The sequence below is a fragment of the Misgurnus anguillicaudatus genome, chromosome 8 (genome assembly GCF_027580225.2).
Source record: "Misgurnus anguillicaudatus chromosome 8, ASM2758022v2, whole genome shotgun sequence".
Lineage (NCBI taxonomy): Eukaryota > Metazoa > Chordata > Actinopteri > Cypriniformes > Cobitidae > Misgurnus > Misgurnus anguillicaudatus.
The window spans coordinates 38699740-38716263 of NC_073344.2; the positions used below are offsets into that span (position 1 = coordinate 38699740).

General features: G+C 38.2%; 1 protein-coding gene across 1 annotated transcript in view; it reads right to left on the reverse strand.

Moving 5' to 3' along the window:
- The window catches only part of unc80 (unc-80 homolog (C. elegans)), a 72760-nt gene that overhangs the window by 47292 nt on the left and 8944 nt on the right, over positions 1 to 16524 (reverse strand). Inside the window, exons 9-22 of the mRNA XM_073870887.1 lie at positions 15455 to 15589; positions 11781 to 11997; positions 11516 to 11647; positions 11110 to 11378; positions 10530 to 10856; positions 9440 to 9571; positions 8810 to 8957; positions 5416 to 5466; positions 4818 to 4966; positions 4494 to 4657; positions 3566 to 3774; positions 1728 to 1834; positions 1217 to 1364; positions 448 to 620 (exon numbers count right to left, since the gene is read on the reverse strand). Coding sequence (XP_073726988.1) covers positions 448 to 620; positions 1217 to 1364; positions 1728 to 1834; positions 3566 to 3774; positions 4494 to 4657; positions 4818 to 4966; positions 5416 to 5466; positions 8810 to 8957; positions 9440 to 9571; positions 10530 to 10856; positions 11110 to 11378; positions 11516 to 11647; positions 11781 to 11997; positions 15455 to 15589 — 2361 coding nt within the window. The remainder of the gene's footprint in view (positions 1 to 447; positions 621 to 1216; positions 1365 to 1727; positions 1835 to 3565; positions 3775 to 4493; positions 4658 to 4817; positions 4967 to 5415; positions 5467 to 8809; positions 8958 to 9439; positions 9572 to 10529; positions 10857 to 11109; positions 11379 to 11515; positions 11648 to 11780; positions 11998 to 15454; positions 15590 to 16524) is intronic.

A 16524-nucleotide genomic window follows, 5' to 3' on the forward strand; every position in this document is an offset into this window, starting at 1 on the left:
TAAATATGCAGCGCACCTGCCGTCTATTTACACTCTGCTGGCAGGGCGGGGCCGGCAGATGCAAATATTGCTTGCCAATTTTATTGCCTCTTTTAGTTACAATTGAAGCTGATTGGTCTCTCTAAGAAGTTCTCAATTCGTCTGTCATTGATGTGACATCTCCGTTCCCTACCTTCAGGGAAAAAAAATTACATCCGTAACCGAGACGTTGTCTAGATAAAATTATCCTGCATAATGTTAAGACCATTCTGTGAATATCTAACATTGATATCTTTAATATTGACTTAGTAAGCATATGACAAAGATTGAAATCAAACTTGATTAGATTTTAAGACTTTAGCCTGGATTTCATACACAGGGTCAGATTTTTACTCACAAATTTATTTTTGGCAGCTATGCATCACAAGCAGTGAAATCTATTTTTTTATCAGAACAAACAAAGCTGACCAGATCCAGTGCTGCAGCTAAAATCGAAGCATCTGGTATAGTTCCCGGCTCACAGCAGTTTAACAGGAACTGAAACCTCTTCATGCCCTGTCGGATCGCACCCAGATTCACGATGTTCTTATTCTTTATGCCTTCTTGACTTGCAGCCATGCGCTCCTGGAAACCATGGCAACCTGGTTGATGGGGTGGAGGCGAGGGATACAGAATTGTGTCAGAGGCAGGCAATGGGAGTCTAATATCAATATGTGACATCTAGACAGGTCTGTTTTAACTGCTAGCTGGTGAGATATGTATCTGATGATATAGAATGAACATGCAAAGTTGTTTTTGTACATTACTTTGAACAATAACACAAAATCTATCGCAAATCAACATGTTACTTTTTAACTTTACATTTGCAACATTTAATGATGTTTAAGGTAACGGCGACTTAGATCACATTCTGTAATACAAATTTTTTACAAATAAATGTCTACACAGGTCACATTTTGAACTTTTAACTTGGAGAGCTGAAAGTGGAGAGCTTGAAGCACGACAACTCTGACAAAGCTGAGGTGGGTCATGGTGCCAGGTCATAGGTCAGAGAACCACAGTCCCTCTTCCAGTGGAAACTTCTCACAGAGATAAGCAAACACACAGAGAGCTGGTATGGAAGATGGTAGAGGACAGTGAGTGTACCAGAAGCACAGGACACATCACGAACGGGCACACACACAAACACAGAGTGAATTGCGGTCGGGGGGTGTAGAAGGACACCCAAGGGTTCTACCATCTTTCTCCTCTGTGTGGTGAAGCTTGGACGGGTTCCTCCGACCAGACCTCCATTTACCGAGCCGCTTGAAGAAATTCTCCTCTTCCTCTCGCCCATACTCAATAGCGCTACCCTCTGACAGCTTCACGGCACTGGTGAACTTGACCTGAGATTACATAAAGATATATTTAATAGCTGATTTAATGCAGCTTCTATGTATAGAGGGGACACAGGTTTTGTAATGTACTATTATACTTTAAATAGAGTTATATTAGAGATGACAATTTATGCCGAGAGCTGTGCCACTCATTATTTTTTTACACCAGCATATTATTGTGGTATAATATACATTATCTTGTATAACTTCATGTATATAACAAAATACAGCAAATTGCCATCGGTCCTTTCACATCAGTTAGATCACCCCTCCAGGTTAAGTGGGTGGTTCTTGTCCAGCTTTACTCCATTATATCAGATTTTTTGCTTACCTACTGTACAACACAGAGTTAACACAAAGATTGGGCTTCACCTTGGAGCTTTGTCTGATAAAGGATAGTCTGTCCACAGAGCTGATGTCCAGCAGGTCCTCCACCCCATCAGCCAGGCCAGAAAGAGACGAGCGCTTCAGCCAGTTACCTTCAATGAATACATAAAAAGGATTTTCAATTTAGCACTCTGTCAACTTTGATGTCTGTTCAGGTTTGAATTCGTATACCTTTTTTCAAATGAAAATGCAAAAAAGACTAAAGGGACAGAAATGCAGAAGGGAAGGTTTCATGCTGATGGACTGACTCATACTGCATATACACAAACACTCACAAAAGAACAAAACATGAGGTATACATTTAAATGAGTATCATTTTCAAGCGAAGGCTTCCTACACAAGTAAAAGTATGAAACACACACACATACGTAACATCGAGAGAGTGAATGGATGGTGAACTTTCCTACGGCATGCTGGTGACAGAAAGGAAAGAACAGAGATGGGAATGACTTTTCATAACATTCATATTCCCAACACCCCAGAAAACATATAAGAGTTAATAATAGAGTGCCACAGGGATGCTGTATTTTTGTAGGCTAACCCAGAAGTTAAAAATTCGACTTTTTATATTTCTAACAAAAGCATTTACACTTACGTATTCATCTATGAAGATTAACTTGTTGGACAAAACGTAAGTGTCATAAACTTTAGTTAAACACAGCTTATTTTTTGTTTTGTTTTTGCAAGAAAGCTAGTGTCCTGCTAACTTCCGGGTTGGTCTACAAAAATACATCTTCACTACAGCAGTCTATTCACCCAAATGGCTGCAACTTAGTATGATTTGTTTACAATTAAAAAAACTATTTTCATGTATTTTTGCAACTATTTAACATACCGTATTTTTTAGTCTATAAGCCGCGTTTTTTTCATAACTTGGCTGGTGCTGTGTCTTATAGTCATGTGCGCCTTGTAAGTCAGTATGAATAAATTTTGACATTTATGAGGCAAGAGACATCATTACCGTCTACAGCCGCAAGAGTCCGCCATATGCTGGTTCTGTATTTATATAATTCAATGGATTCAGTAATGTGGAATGGCGAGTATGCGAACTTGACGCTAGTTGGCTTGTTCAGTTAATTTAGCCTATTCAACCTTCCAGGTAAGTTCTGTGTGCTATGGTTTATCGTTTCAAGTAACTGATAATATTACTTTAACATACAGATATCTATTCAGCCTGCTGTTCTGTCTGCTATTGTTTAGTTGAATAACTCGCCTTTCCAGATTAAATGTTTGTTCTTCGGCTTGGATTTTGTGAAATAATTTTCTAAATAAACGCGACTTATAGTCCACTGTGACTTATATATGTAATTTTGTCTTAATGATGCATTTTTAAACAATGGGGCTTATACTTCGGTGCGGCTTATAGTCCGGAATGTACGGTACTCTCATATTAGCCAGTAAGTTTTTCATTTTACCACTGTTACCCATGTATGGCACATAATAACAATAATGGTAACGAAAGTATTTGTAACCCAGGGGTAAACTTTGTTTTGCCTTGATACTAAAGTGAAGTGTTGACAGAAAGATATGAGTTGAGAGAAGGATGTGGGGATCAGGACATGATGAACCCAAACCAACAGGTCTTATTTGCCAAGGGCTAAACCAATTCACTGAGGTCAAACTGTTGTTCAGTTTACTAAATACAATTAGAATTTAGTAAAGAAAATGTGAATTTGAAGTCAAAAGACATTAGAGAAAGTAAATCTTTTAGAATGAGAAGTGAATTTATGCTGCGGGTGTGTCTTTTGACATACACAATCAAATATTTTAAGGACTGTTCAAGTAAAAATCAAATAATTTACAGAATGACTTCATGAACATACCTATGGGCAGTTTGAGCTTCTTGCGCAATGAAATCCGTCTCGAGCGAGATCGTGAACGTCGGTCTGTGGTAGTACCGGAGTGGGCGGTGGTGCACTCTGATGTGTCCTGTTCTGATTGGCTACTGGTATCGCTGGCGGCGCTCTGAGACTTGAACACCTTTCTCCAAAAATCTTTTCTTCCTAAAAGTGCACCTGGAATCTGCTCCTCACTGACACCCAGAAAAAGACATAAAGTTAATCTGTGCATATATATGGTTTATTTAGTTAAAATAATCCATTTTAATGGATAGGTCACCCTAAAACGAAAATTCTGTAATCCTTTCCTCACCCATGTTATTCCAAAATCAAGACTTTCAGAGGACAAATTTTGTTTGTTGGTCTTTTTCAGTGACAACTGGGACTGTTTGACATTGTCACAAATCTCCTTTAATGTTGCATAGAATTAAGTAAATAATAAGGGCGAGTAGAACAACAAAATGGGTAAGCAAAATTTTCACCTTTGGGAGAACTATCCCTGAGGTCTACACTCAAGGTACAAAAGCTTTCACTGGGGCAATACCTTTTCAAAAAAGTACACCTTTTTGTCTAAAGGGTGGATATTAGTACCTTAAATGTACATACACAGTGGTACTTTAAAGGTACAAACCTGTACCTAAATGGTACATATTAAGAACCCTTTTAAAGAATACTGTCCTAGTGACAGCTTTTGTACCTTTGTTATTGACAGTGTACATACTGACATATAAGGGCTTTTCACACTGCGCTTAACCCTTGGTTATCTTCGTTCTAAACCCCGCTGTTAACCCTAGGTTAAGGATCGTTTCACACTTGTAATTTAGAAGTGGGGTTAACCCTGAAATTAACCCAGGGCTCCCTTTTTCCAGTGTGAAAAGCCCTGCTAGGTGAACATGAGATTAAATGGGTGTACTTTTTTCCAGCGGCTGACTTGGCCTCGTCCTTGTCTTCTGGCTTTTTAGTGGTGTTGAGTTTTTCAGCGCTGTCCAACAAGGCACTGAGCGCCACGCGCCGGAAAACATTTCCATGAGATTCCTTAATGAACTGAACCAGCTGACGTATGTCACAGTACAGACCCTAAATTATGTGTGTTTAGATGTGAAGAGAAATTGTTATAGTGTTAAGGTGTGACAAAAAAATATCTCTTTGTACCACACTTTACAAAGCACTTAATTTAGTATTACTGTGGCCCAATGTCAGCCCAGACCAAAGTGTTTGGCAAACTGAGTACCCTCACCAGGTTCTCAGAGCTGTGAAGCTCATGTGTAGTGGAGGCACATCTGGTGATGAGAGACTTAAACATACAGCCCACAACTACAGCCCCCATGCTCTGTGCCAGAGACTTATCCCCTCCTGTGGTGAAATTGTTTCCAAAGCCAGCCTTGTCTGCAAACACAAACAAGCCATCTCAGACAAAACAATGTGACTTGAATGCTATGGCTGGGAAAAAACACTGAGGCTAAGTCATAAGTGGCAAACAATAAATGAAGAAGAAAGCTTTGATGTTTACAAGATGAAAGGAGGAAATCAATAGCACATAGGATAGGAAAACCTAAAAAGAGATTATGAGTTTTGAAGGTTTACATACATGCAAGTGGCTGTGGCCTGTGAGAAAGTTATAGACCTACTAAACAGGTCATGCTCTGATTTCACATTAATGTGGAATTTTGTTTAGCTGGTTCTATGAAGCCGGGTTTGTTAATTTTTATTCGGCATGGTCTATGCACTGCTCAAGCTCTACATCAGGTGATTAACATCACCCTGGACACTGTGAGGGGTGCAGGAATGGGTGCAAAGCCTAGTTTTGGCAGTAAATTTAGATATTGTGTATCTACCGATGTTTCTTTTATTCGCCCTCCTGGACCTCTCACCTGCACTGCCGTATTCTGCAAAAGAAAACATGGTGGGCAACATTGGTGTCAGGCCAGCACAGACATGTACTTCTAATTTAGGAAACTCCACTCCAAAACACACCCACGCACAGACGCACACCCACAAATGCAAAAAAAGACAATCTACTAAACAAAACTCAGGGATATCATTTTCATAATGTTCACTCATGTTCACTAACTTGCCAGAAATCAATCAGGATTAAGCTTATCTTGTTGTTAAGTTTGATTCCATGAAATTGCAAATACAAACAAGAGGTATTGAAACCCTCAATATGATGTTTGGCAAGTCTGCTGAAATAATGAGTGATGAAGTGATAGAGGTTTGGGATACAGACAGTGGAGTTTGACAGAAAGAAAGGCATACTACAGGCAGACATGAAGGCAAAGGACAGAAGATGCCTTTTAATGGAATAAGACTTTTTTATTGTGATTTGAATGCCTTTGCTTGCACATTTTAATAAAATTCAAGGGTGATCTACTCAATATAATCTACTGAAGGGCTAAAAAGCCCTGATTTACACAAAACAAATCTGCTTCCCATATCAGATGCCATGATCTGTTCTAACTGGTGAATAATAGTATAACAGTATGCTTAAAAAGCAAAGTTATTTACTTTAACAACTAACACTTGTTTAACTATTCTGAATTCATATAAAATAAGAAACGTGGAAAAAAGCATTTAGACCCTTTTAGACTCATTTAAACCATGGCTCTCATTTTTGTAAACTACTACGGTCAGAAAAATGGTAACAAGCTGTCACTAGGGCAGTACCTTTTAAAAAGGTCCTAATATGTACAACTAGGGTTCACATACCTACACAATCATCTGGGGGTGTATTACAGAAACTTTCTATCTTAGGTCTTAACTTAAGATATATGTTATGTTAAATTAAATTTTTTTCAAATTCATATTACAGAAGCAAATCTTACGTTTATTTAGGATTCTCATCTTATCTCACCAAATCTTATCTTATCTCTAGTTGCAGAATTTTAAATCGCTAAATCATGTTCGGCTATAAACTCTTAAGTCTGTTACCAAGCAACCAACAATGTGTGAGCTGCTGCTGGGAGTTACCATTACAATTAAGCATTTAGCAAATGCGACTTACAAAAATGAGAAAACTACTTTTCCTAAGGAGGGCTTTGAACCATATTTTTCCCCAATTGGTTTGTTCTGAACAGAAACAGTATTTTAACGTTTCCGGTTTTCGGTTCAACCATAAAGTTCACGTCCCTGAAATAACGTTCCATGTCAGCTGTGGGTCATACAAATAAGTAGGCTGATCATTAGGACATTAAACTTAAATAATTTGTCTACATAATTTTCTCTAGTCTCTATCTTGTCATCAAACATTAAAAAAGGCTACATTATGTAAGCAGCATAACTGTAATTCTGACATGCCCACATTTGTTGAGTGCACTTAAACACGCGCACACGCATACAGTTGGAGGATGAATTCCAAACAGCGCTTCGGGAAGAAGTTGCAGCATAAACAGTCGCTCCACATAAAATTATGTTGTTTTTCATTGCTTTATCCATCAAATATATTTTAATGGAGTACTGTATGAGACAGTAGCGCAACTCCCTCTCAAGTTTACACATCAAGAGTTCTGATCTTTGAAGGGCATAAGGATAATCACGTTTGATTTGGACCGAATACATTCAACGGCGTGTGCGTCTGTGCGTACAGAAAATTGCTCACTTTAGCACCTTAATGTGGTTAAATTGTTTAAAATCACTTAAGTTTTAACTTTTGCAAGCCTTTGAAACACATGCAAATTATCTTCTTTCACCCTATTCTAATTTGCGTATTAATCCGCGAATCGCATGCGAGCCGAACCGTGTGTCATTATCTGTAACGATCACGAATTAAAGGCAGAGTGCACAATGTTTGAAAAACGCTTTGGAAAAGGAGACGGGCCGACTACCAAAACACATTTATAGCCAATCAGCAGTAAGGAGCATGTCTACTAATCGACATCCTTGCCGGGTTGCATATGTGTGGGGTGGGTCTTTTAAATGAAGGTCCAGATTCTATTGGGGTAGGGGCGTGTTTGTTTAGGTGATATAAAATATTAACATTGGCTTTCAAACATTGTGCACTCCGCCTATAACTGCGATCCGTTGCACCACTCATTAGTATTAAAAAACAAACATCTTGAGCTACTTGGTAGCCTACAATATTTACCATATTAGAGACTTGGGCTTGAGTAGGCTACTTGCTGGGGGCAAGCTTCTCATTTCTGCAATGAGTCAACGACGACCGGAAGTGAACTTTAGCGAGTCATTTTGCCCAGAAATCTTGTCAAAGAATGAAAAAAATAACGGTATTAACTGGTTACCATTTTTTTAAATAAACCATTCTGTTCCGGAACATATATTTTTGGAAAGTTTCTGGTTTTGTTTCTGTTCCTTGCAAGACATCAATAGTTTCTGGTTTTCATTCCGTGAACCGGTTCATAGCCTTGTTCCTAAGTGCTAGGATACTACTGTACATTTGATAGACATGAGAAGTAATAGATGCTGAGTCAAGTATGTACTGTATTCATTATGACCCCATCAAGTGTTCACGGATAAGATAACTTACCTGTTTTTAATAAAGAGGGATGACAGAGATTGAAAGATCGCTCCACTAGTGAGAAACATTGTGATAGTGAAGGTAAAAAATATTCAGAGTAATCCAAAAACAAACATTGCTGTTTATCATCCTGCAATTTGTTAAAAAATATAATGATATTCACCAGCAGGTCTACCATAATGTGATTGTTTCAGCTGGCTCTTATTTATTTTTTATTTGTAAAGTTAGAATGCTTCTGTAATACCACTTTCCTATCTGCAGTTAATGCACTTATGAATATTACTATTATTCTGTAATAGCTTTTGTCTTAAATGAGGTCCTAACTGAAATTGCCATTGTTCACCAAACAGTTAAGATAAAATTTTAAAGTTCAGATGCCCCCTGGTATACTGTACATCTGTTACCAATATGTACCTCTGAAGTAAAGAACTCTTTAGGTGCCAAGGAAATTAGTTCTTTTTGAAAGGGAACTGCCTCAGTGACAACTAGGGACTATTTTTCAAACAGTGTACAATGAAATTAAATTTTTTGTGATATTTGTATTTTCAAATGCTGAAAAATCTTGTTTACAGTATTTATTTTTGTCTATATATTTTAACATTCAACCATTTTATATAATTTATCAAAAAGTATATCTTTGTAGAAAAGGAAAAATGTATCCCTATTTCTCAAGCAAGAAAATCTCTAGAAATTTGAGAAAAGAAATTGAGTTGTGCCTGGACATAATGACGTGCACTTAGGAAGTGCAACCCTCTTACTGTCAGTGATTGGCTCCATGCAGAAGCCAAGAAGAGCATGGAGGAAATCCACAATGTTGTTCAGCGAGTCCTTGTTAACGTATTCTTTCATGGTTTGCCGGAATTGTATTTTATCCAGTTTGTACAGAGCAGTCAAACAATTCTGGGCCTGAAAAACAGGACAAACCATCAAGTCATTTACCAGGGATAGTGACAGCAATGTGCGATAGTTACTACATGAAAATATATATAGGTCTATAACAAATAGAATACTTAAAAAAATATATATATATTTTTACACATTTAATCAACCATCGTATTGAGCCATCAGCCATTTTCTTCATTATCTGGTCCAAGTCATCCATTTCAAAAACAGCTTATTTTGTAATACAATAAATGATTATGTTGGTATAATATAATCTTTTCCACATAACTAATTTCAATCAATTAGAAAATATGGCATCAGATAAAAAAAGATTTAAGATCATAAAGCGCGTTTCAAGCATTTTCTAATTTAAATAGTAGCATATATCTACATACAATGAAATGTATAAATCTATAACAACCAGTCTATAACCAACATCAGGGTGATGGTATCAGTGCTTAAGGTCTGCATTGCTCATGACACTTTAACTGTACTGTTATATTGACCTGCATTCGAAGACGGTCCCCAGAGAGTCCACGATGGCCTTCACCACAGCCGTACGCACAACCCAGCGATTTTACAATCTTAATAAGCATGGTGAGAGCCAGTCTGTGAGAGCTAAGTGATGTGTCTCCCTCCTGTAGATTATTTAAGAAATGCAATTTTAGCATGAAGAATGTAACAGATTTTTTGAGATTATATATTTAAAGGTCAAATGTGTAGCGGTGGCATCCAGTCACATTGCAAAATAACCTCCATCTGCAACTGGTCAGACAAAATAGGTGGTTCTCAACCTTTTTTAGTTCAAGGCCCCCTTTTTGCCCACAACATTATTTGAAGCCCCCCCCACTCACTCAGATTTTTTTCAAAAGTAAAATGGCCAAATAAGATTTAAAAAGAAATGCTTGCTTGTTTAAGCCTGTTTTAATGCTAGTTTGTCCTATTTTGAATAATTTTCAGTCATCTTAAGCCCCCCTTGGAAATCTGCTGAGGCCGCCCTGTGGGCCCCAGCCCACTGGTTGAGGAACACTGATGTAAGTTATGTCTGGCTCAGTCTGAATTGCAATTTCATTTTGGTACCACAAGTGGTGTAACAATTACACACATCATCTATAAAGGATTAATTCACCCAAATTTGAAATTTATCTCATAATTCACTCCCCCTATGCTGAACACAATTTGCTGTTACCTACCAAAAGCACATTCAAAGTAATCCAAACAACTTTTTACAGTTTTACAAATTGAGTAATGATTAATTAAAATGACTTTTAACAGTGTAATTAGTAATTAATTTAAATACAATGATGACAATGTAATTATAATTTAGTATAAATTACTGTAATTACTAGAGTAATTTATTTATTTATGTAAATGTAATTTTTACTTCAAGTAATACATAATATTACTAGTAATATTTTTAAGTAACTTACCCAACACTGTTTCTAACACACACCTCATCATTTGGATTACTTTCATGATGGCTTTTATAAGTATTATGTAAAAACTGGCACTTGTGTGAACTACTTCTTTAAGGCAAAAGGTACTCTCCCAATAAATACAACACTTATATTTTAGCTGTTATAATAATAAGCTTGCCTTGTTGTCCGTGTTCTTTAAATCATCTCTACTTTCACCGCGACTCTCCCCACCACCTCCTCCTCCGCCTCCGCCTCCATCACCTCCGCCACCTCCACTAGGTGCTGCTCCTGTGCCTCCAGCAACTTCCCCCTGAGCTCCACCCACACTCTGACTGGCTCCCTCTTTTGGATGCTCAGCCACCTTGTCTTCATCTTTGGATGTTTTCTTAACGCCACTGGGCACAACGCCCAGCTGCAGCAGACATTCAATTAGGTTCAGGGCCACGTCACAAATCCGTGAACTGATGTCATGGGTGAGTACAGAATACAGGGCACGTAGGATAGCCTTGAGATATAACAGGGATAGACAGTTAGTATAGAATAGGTATTTTTTAATATTCTACATTTCAGCACCGATTACTTTGTGAACCCACCACACAATGTAATGAAGGCTTTGCAAAGAGGCTGATAGTGTTTATATATTTACGTGCAAAGAGGTTATTCAATCATAACAGAGGGAGCTCAATCATACATGGAAGGGCTGTAACATTGTGACAGTAGACAACCCAGATACCTTTGCACCAAGCCCCACCCCTTACCGTGAGGTCCAGCATGCCATTCTTCAGAATGAAGTTGTTAGTGCCCTCAATGGTGTCTCGTTCCTCCAGGGATGAGTAGTTGATACAGGAGTCCGTCAGACTTCGTGGAAGATTGGAGCAGGCCAGTGGTTCACATGGCATCTCAGGGATGGGAATGGGATTACACAGTTTCTTAATGTGCTCCGTGAAGAAATCAGTGTAGCCTACATTAAAGGAAGCCACAGTGGTGTTGAATGTCGCCATGGTGATGGTGGAGATCTGGGAACGAACTGAGGAAGGGGGGATTTATGTGGATGAAAAGAAATAAGTCCACATCACTAATAAAAGCCTACAACTGTAAGTATTGTATTTTATATATCAGTTTTTAACTGCTATTGATTTTGAATTGGTAGTGCATTTTGCTTACCGCCCTCTTTGATGGTATTCTCACTGTGGCTGTTGGAGTGTTCAGGCAGATTGTGGTGGGAGTGAAAATGTTTCGCCCCGAGACTGTCCACATCTCCTGCAGTATCTGAGCTTCCACGGCGTGTTAACTTCCCTGCAAGGTAACACAGCAAGACACATGACAAAATGGCCACCTGCACATTAGTTATACCACTCTGACATGGACTCTCATTGTATTAAAAACTTTGTATTAAAAACGTATACTTAAGATTCTGATATAGACACACCCATGATGGTAGAAGGCCAGCCCCCACGGTCAAGTGTGCGTCTGTCTTCTCCCAGTCCAGAGAAACTTCCAAAGGAGAAGGTGCTGCGTGTGGGTGAGACGTCTAGGTGGTCGTCATGCATCAGGAATGGTACGCCCATCCGCCGTTGCCGTTTCTTTCCGGTATGGTGATATGGAATGGAGCCTTTTCTTTCCCGATCTTCCCTGCGGTTCTTAAACTAGATTAAACAGCACAACATGCATAACAGAGTAAAAACGGCCAAAGTTCTAAAGTAAAACTTTTCTTAAAAAGATACATATAAAAACAAATGACATTTTATAAATCAAGATGACGTCCAAATGAACCATATTTACTTTCTTAATGAGTGTTTTTGTCCTTATAGTGAAGGACTGATTCATGCCTTTTGGAATGGAACACCCAATTTTCACCATCCAATCAGGTAAAAATTTCCATTAAGGAAATTATACGTACTCGACAGTCATATTTGCAATGCCTCCAGGCAGCTATTTCAGTCATACATGGGGAAAGCCAAATTTAGCTAAAGAATACCTCTTTTTTGCTGCAGTTACTGCGTACTTCATAACATCCTCTACAGCAGTTTCTCAATTCCCGTCTTTGCGCCACCCCCGAAAAAAATCTCCCTATAAAAACACCCGTTTCAACTCATCAGTTTGTTAGGGGGCATGCACACCAAAGCTTTTACGCCTGCGGCTGGCGCATGTTTTCAATTGTTTCCAATGGAAGCTCTGCGTTTTTCAAATAAGCAAGCAGCTAGCGTTTTTTTTTCGCGCTAAAGCTGGCGCTCGTCGGTTCTGAGAGTTGAAATAAATTCAACTTTGGGTAAAAAGCTCCGCTCGTCAATGTCAGTTCTCACACACTCGTCCAATCACTGTGGAGGAGGGGCAGGACAAATATCACAACAACCAACCAGCTCACAGCTCAAGTATCACAGCTACAAAAGCGCTCGGCTGAAGAAAGCTGTCTCTCAGCTGAAACGGCGTCCTCCAGGTGTTTTCAGCAGCGTAAAAAAGCTTTGGTGTGCACGCTTTTAGTGTGTTTAATAAAAAGGGACCTACAACATTACACTTGTTTGACTTTACATGAGGTGTCACCATAGACAGTAAAAGAAATGGAGACAGCGACCCCATTGGATTCAACGGAGACAAGTGAAGTCAATTAGAAGCACGCACTTCCTGGGTGTCGAGCGTACTGCGCAGACTCAAACTGAGCTTAATGACATAGATCTTCTGTAAGTCTTCTAATAGCCGCGCCATGGGAAATCTGAATCACCCACCAAATCTTGCAGAGACGGCGAGCGTGAACAGGAGCAAATTTTGGTAAGTATTCTGATTACTAATCTCCCTTGACTTTATGCCTTCACGTCCACCCGAATGCCTCATAGTCAGTAAAAGATTGCCTGTGAGCTTCTCTCCCAGTCCATACGGTAATTTCTCTACTGTGCGACACAGAGTCGCAGGTTAAGACGCAATCGTTAGCCTATTTTTACAAAAACTGCTTCTACTGGGCCATAACGTAAGCTACATGGTAATGGAGCCTTTTATACATTTTTGTGTTTCTTTAGAAATAATTAATGGACAAATGGAGTTTTTAAACGCCTCAGATGTAAAGTTATTCGCTGTCAAAGTGACACCAAAATGAATGGGAGTCAATGGGATGCTAACAGCAGGTGGGTGTTCGCTAAGCAATGGCGGCGTCCGGGGAAGCTTCAATAAAATATGAAACCCTGCCCCCCCGGTGTCACATCAGAGTATCGCAAGCAGGGACGTGCACAGACATTTTAAGGGGCAGGGGCTCAAGTGAAATAAAGGGCACCTTTCATAATTATGTATTTTTTTTCTTTTTTTTTAAACAAAAAGTATATATATTAACACAATTCTGAGTTCCTTTTTAAAAAAAAATATTTAAAAAAGTTAATTAATTTTATCTTCCTCAAACTCACGCAATTGTTTAATTTTCAAAAGATGTCTACGAAATAATCAGTTCACACAGACACCATGGTCTCCTTAGTAGTCTAGGTTTATAGAGCAGCAAAGGAAGCCATTACACAATGTGCATGTTTTGAAAACATTAAATTACATATTAATTACAAATTTGTTAAAATGCTAATAACAGAGTTGTAACTGCTGAGTTAGCGCTACATGCCAATAAATGCTATATCATATGCTAGCGTTTAGCTGATAAGTTGTTAGTTGTTACTCAAAATGTATTTTTGTCTGATAAGGGCTCAAAATATAAGGTCTGTTTACTAATATGAGCTTCTGGCATGAGCCTCAGAGCAGAGCTCAACATTATTATTCATGACCCTTTCAAATAGGTCAAAAATAGACCATTTAATTAAAATGACAAATTCTAGGGTTGTAAATAGACATGTAAAACGTTTCTGGATACTTTTTGCACTTAATAAAGCAACATACCTTCTATGTAATTGTCAAAGAACAATTTAACATATTATGACAACACATCCTATGGCACCTTTAATCTTAGGTTTCATATTTATTAGGGTTACACATGTCAGAAACAACAAATATAGATTAGGCCTACTTTATTTGTATTTTATATTTTACTTTTTTGTGATGTCAGTGAAAATTCTGACTGGGCAAGTAAAATACTGAACCATCAGATTTCTTCCCAATCTACTCCAGCACTCCAGTATAACACATTATACTTATTTAACAGCCATTGCAAAAAACGCAAACAAAAAAGCTTACTACTGCAGTTAGCAATTATTTTATTGTTTGTGCTTTATTATTTTATGAGCAGTCTGTTTAAACTACATACACTACACTGTTACAAGTTTGCAACTCTTCAGGTTAATATGGGATTGCCATGGAAAACAATGTCCCTGAATCGTTATGTGTAACAACGTGTCCCATATTTTGTGCATAAAACTGTTAATATAAGAATGCTTTCTTCCTCACACACTTACCGGTAGCTGCCTGCAAATTATGGACATCGCGTCTCGTTCAGGCTCAGCTTTGGCGCTTGAAGCGCGAATGATGCAGCACGAGTGTAGGCAAGCCAATCATAAAGCGAAATAAGTTAGAGAGGCGGGACTAAGGAAAGGTAAAGCCAATCATATTAGCGATGTGAATTTTGGAGGCGGGACTCATCTGTTAACCGCTTGTGTGCCACAAATAGCGCTATTTTTTTTTATATAAGAGTTTAAATCTCATTTAAATTATTCCTGAATAAATTCATGTTAAATTAAATAAGTAACAAGTAAAAAACACAAGAAACAGACAGACATCAGTTGTTATATGAATAAAGATCATATTATTTTTTTTTTAAAGCTCCCCAGAAAAAAAGGGCACTTTCTCTCCAGGAATAAAAAGGGCAGGTGCTCAAGCCCCCTTTGATGTCTATGTGTGCACGTGCCTGATCGCAAGAGCAATTTGATCATATGAGCCTTTTATGGGATAGCGCTGATGAGTTGAATCAGGTGTTTTTTTATGTAGGTAGACATTTAAAACATTCTGGGAGAAGGGGCACAAGGACTGGAATTGAGAAACACTGCTGTACAGAAACCCCTACCCTGAAGAATCCTTAAATTGTGTCCCAAAAGACATACCATGCACTTAAACTATGCACTTTGCACTCAACTGTCTATCTTTACATTACGTACCTTACATTAGTTATAAATGTATTATCCATACCTTTTTGAATATGTTCATGCCCATCTCAGTTGAGAGGTCAGGGACTGCTTGTCTCCTGAGGTTGCTATATGACACTTTGGAGAAGGTCTCTGAACTCAAAGACCTGCTTTCCTCATTACATTTCAAAGTCATATCCTTAAAAAGAGAGGAAAACAAACAGTGTACACAAGTGTAAGAGAACCACTAAAAGCATGCTGTCATGTATGTTTCCATCCAAAGTTTAGAATTCAACTTAAACATAAAAAAAACCCATAAAACATTTGCGAATAAAGCACCATTTCCCTTCAGTGGATTGAGGAGGACAAAATTTGTTGCAATGAGATTAAGCCACTGTAGGTCTTTTATGTGTATAATAAAGTCAGTGCGCGTTTGAGGCAGATGACTACCTTTTTGGAAATGCAGATGTGACAGATTCTGAAAGGTCATTATACCGACTATACAGACTTTGGCTAAAACCAAAACAACACAATCTAGTTAGTAACATGGGTAGTCCAGTTATCAGTCCAGTCAGTTTTCAGATAAGAAATTTATTTGACTTACTAGAGTGCATACCGGTAAATTTTTCTAAAGCAGATAAGTTTCCTTACTGTCATTTTTACACATAAGAGAACAGCAGAGCTGACAGCTGAAAAGCTAAGTGCTGCTATGAAAAGGATTACACAGTGGTTAGATGCTTAGAGCAATTGTGTCTCACCTTGAGCGCTAAAGCAAAAGCAATGTTCTTTTCAAAAAATGAATGTTTGGCCTTCAAATGCAGATATTTTTATAAATGGTGAAAAGATAGAAATTGTTACTGAGTTTAATTATCTTGGTTTAACACTGGATTCAAATCTTAGTTTTAAAAAACACATAAAGAACTTGTTGATGACTATAAAAAATAAATACATTTTACTCTTCCCACTGATGTAACTAAGACGTTTAGGCATGCTACAATCTTTTCCCATCTGTCATATTGTTTGACATGTTGGGGTCAAGCAGGAGAAACTGTCATTGAACCTTTTGGGCTCTATCATACACCCAGCACAATGCAGCACAATGTGCAATGCAAGTGTCTTTTGCTAGTTTTAACC